Below are 1722 nucleotides of genomic sequence, written 5' to 3' on the forward strand. Positions count from 1 at the left end.
AGAGAGAGAGAGAGAGAAAGAGAGAGAGAGAAAGAGAGAGAGAGAGAGAGAGAAAGAGAGAGAGAGAAAGAGAGAGAGAGAAAGAGAAAGAGAGAGAGCGAGAGTTTTTTTTTTGTTGCTTTTGCAGACGCCCTTGACTCTGTCACCATCCAATTCCATTATTATGAATTTAAATCGAGAGCTAGAGTCATAGTGAATCTTTCATTAGCTAATTACACAACTATGGATGTCACCCTTATGGATGCATTGCAGTTATTCTTTTGATAGAGCTTCATGATCCTGACCGTTGATCTTCAAGAATTTCTCCACTCAGCATCAATGCAAGAATTACCTTTGGCTCAGTTGAGCTCTTCTGCTACTTCTTCACAATCTGCCATGGTGCAGTCCCATGACTTTACTGTATCCCTGGCAGGGTATCTGATTGGGTGCTATGCTTTGCCAAAGGGCAGCCCGTAACTATGCAGGGCACAGTTATCACCCTGTGAAGTATTTTCAAAATACCCACAGGCCCCATGTATTCAAAAACTAAAACAAGAGAAAAATAAAATGGAACACTGAAAAATAAGAAAATTTACCCTTCTTCTTCTCCTAGCACCTCATTGAAAATGTTAAGATGATCTCGAACATAGACACAACTTGAGAGAGTCACCAACAAAAACTTGGCCGCAGCTTTCTTAGGTATATCTTGACTGATCTGTAAATAAAGAGAGAGGAAATGACACAACAGACCCTTAGACCTAGTTCCTCTGAACTATGACTGTCCGCTGTCTAGTGGAGTTTAAAATCAACCTGTAGCTATTTTTAGAACAGTATTCAAGACATACTAAAATTCAATAGGAATTAAACCCTCCATCCATGAAGATGTATGAAGAAATAGCAACAGTTACCATAACAACAGTTACCATAACAACAGTCCCATCACTTTTTGATCAGACCTCATATATACATATGCAAAAGGGTAAAGACCTCCTTCGGTCATAAATGACCATGGGATTTCACCTAGTAAGTTATGTTCCAAGGCACAAATCTGGGCAAGGTTGTTTATGGAAGGCCAGCAGTCGTCCATGCATACCAGCCTCCCCTCATCACACCACCAATGTTATCCAAATAAAAGGCAAAGGCCGATGCAGCTTGGCACCAGTGACATCACAATTCATTTCTACAGCTGAAATAAAGTGTCTTGCTCAAGAACACAGCACACAGCCCAGTCCAGAAATCGAACTCACTACCTCGTTATTGTGAGCCCAATGTGTTGAACACTGAGCTATGTGCCTTCAGATATATAAATACATATGCATGTACATAGATGTTTGCAAAGACATACAAACAAAAGTAAATCTCCACAAAAACATTAGCCACTACCCTAATGAATTCTAGATGTTGGTGAGACTTGAAATAGAACCCTTCAAAGACATGATTATCTGAGATAGTGGTTCTCAACTAGGGTCCACATGGCCCTTAGGGGTCATTGTAAGATTTTTCTGTTAAAATTTATGTACAGTATAAATTAGTTGGGCAAAATTTAGAGAGCTCTTACCCCTGCTGGCAACAAAGGGACTCTCACTCAGAGTAAAAGGCAGACTGTATGACGCATGCGTACGAACAGCCATGCTGCATGGCAGTGAAACATGGGCTGTAACTGCTGAGGACATACGTAAGCTCACAAGGAATGAAGCCAGTATGCTCCGTTGGATGTGTAATGTCAATGTGAATACCCGTCAG

At 40.8% G+C, this 1722-nt stretch overlaps 1 protein-coding gene across 8 annotated transcripts in view; it reads right to left on the reverse strand.

Annotated features, from left to right (window-relative positions):
- The window catches only part of LOC106878206 (uncharacterized protein KIAA0825), a 176526-nt gene that overhangs the window by 46151 nt on the left and 128653 nt on the right, over window positions 1–1722 (reverse strand). For all 8 annotated transcript variants that reach the window (XM_052970496.1, XM_052970494.1, XM_052970492.1 and 5 more), the window contains one exon: window positions 576–694. In XM_052970496.1, the coding sequence (XP_052826456.1) occupies window positions 576–694 (119 nt within the window). The remainder of the gene's footprint in view (window positions 1–575; window positions 695–1722) is intronic.

The sequence above is a fragment of the Octopus bimaculoides genome, chromosome 9 (assembly GCF_001194135.2).
Source record: "Octopus bimaculoides isolate UCB-OBI-ISO-001 chromosome 9, ASM119413v2, whole genome shotgun sequence".
Taxonomy (NCBI): domain Eukaryota; kingdom Metazoa; phylum Mollusca; class Cephalopoda; order Octopoda; family Octopodidae; genus Octopus; species Octopus bimaculoides.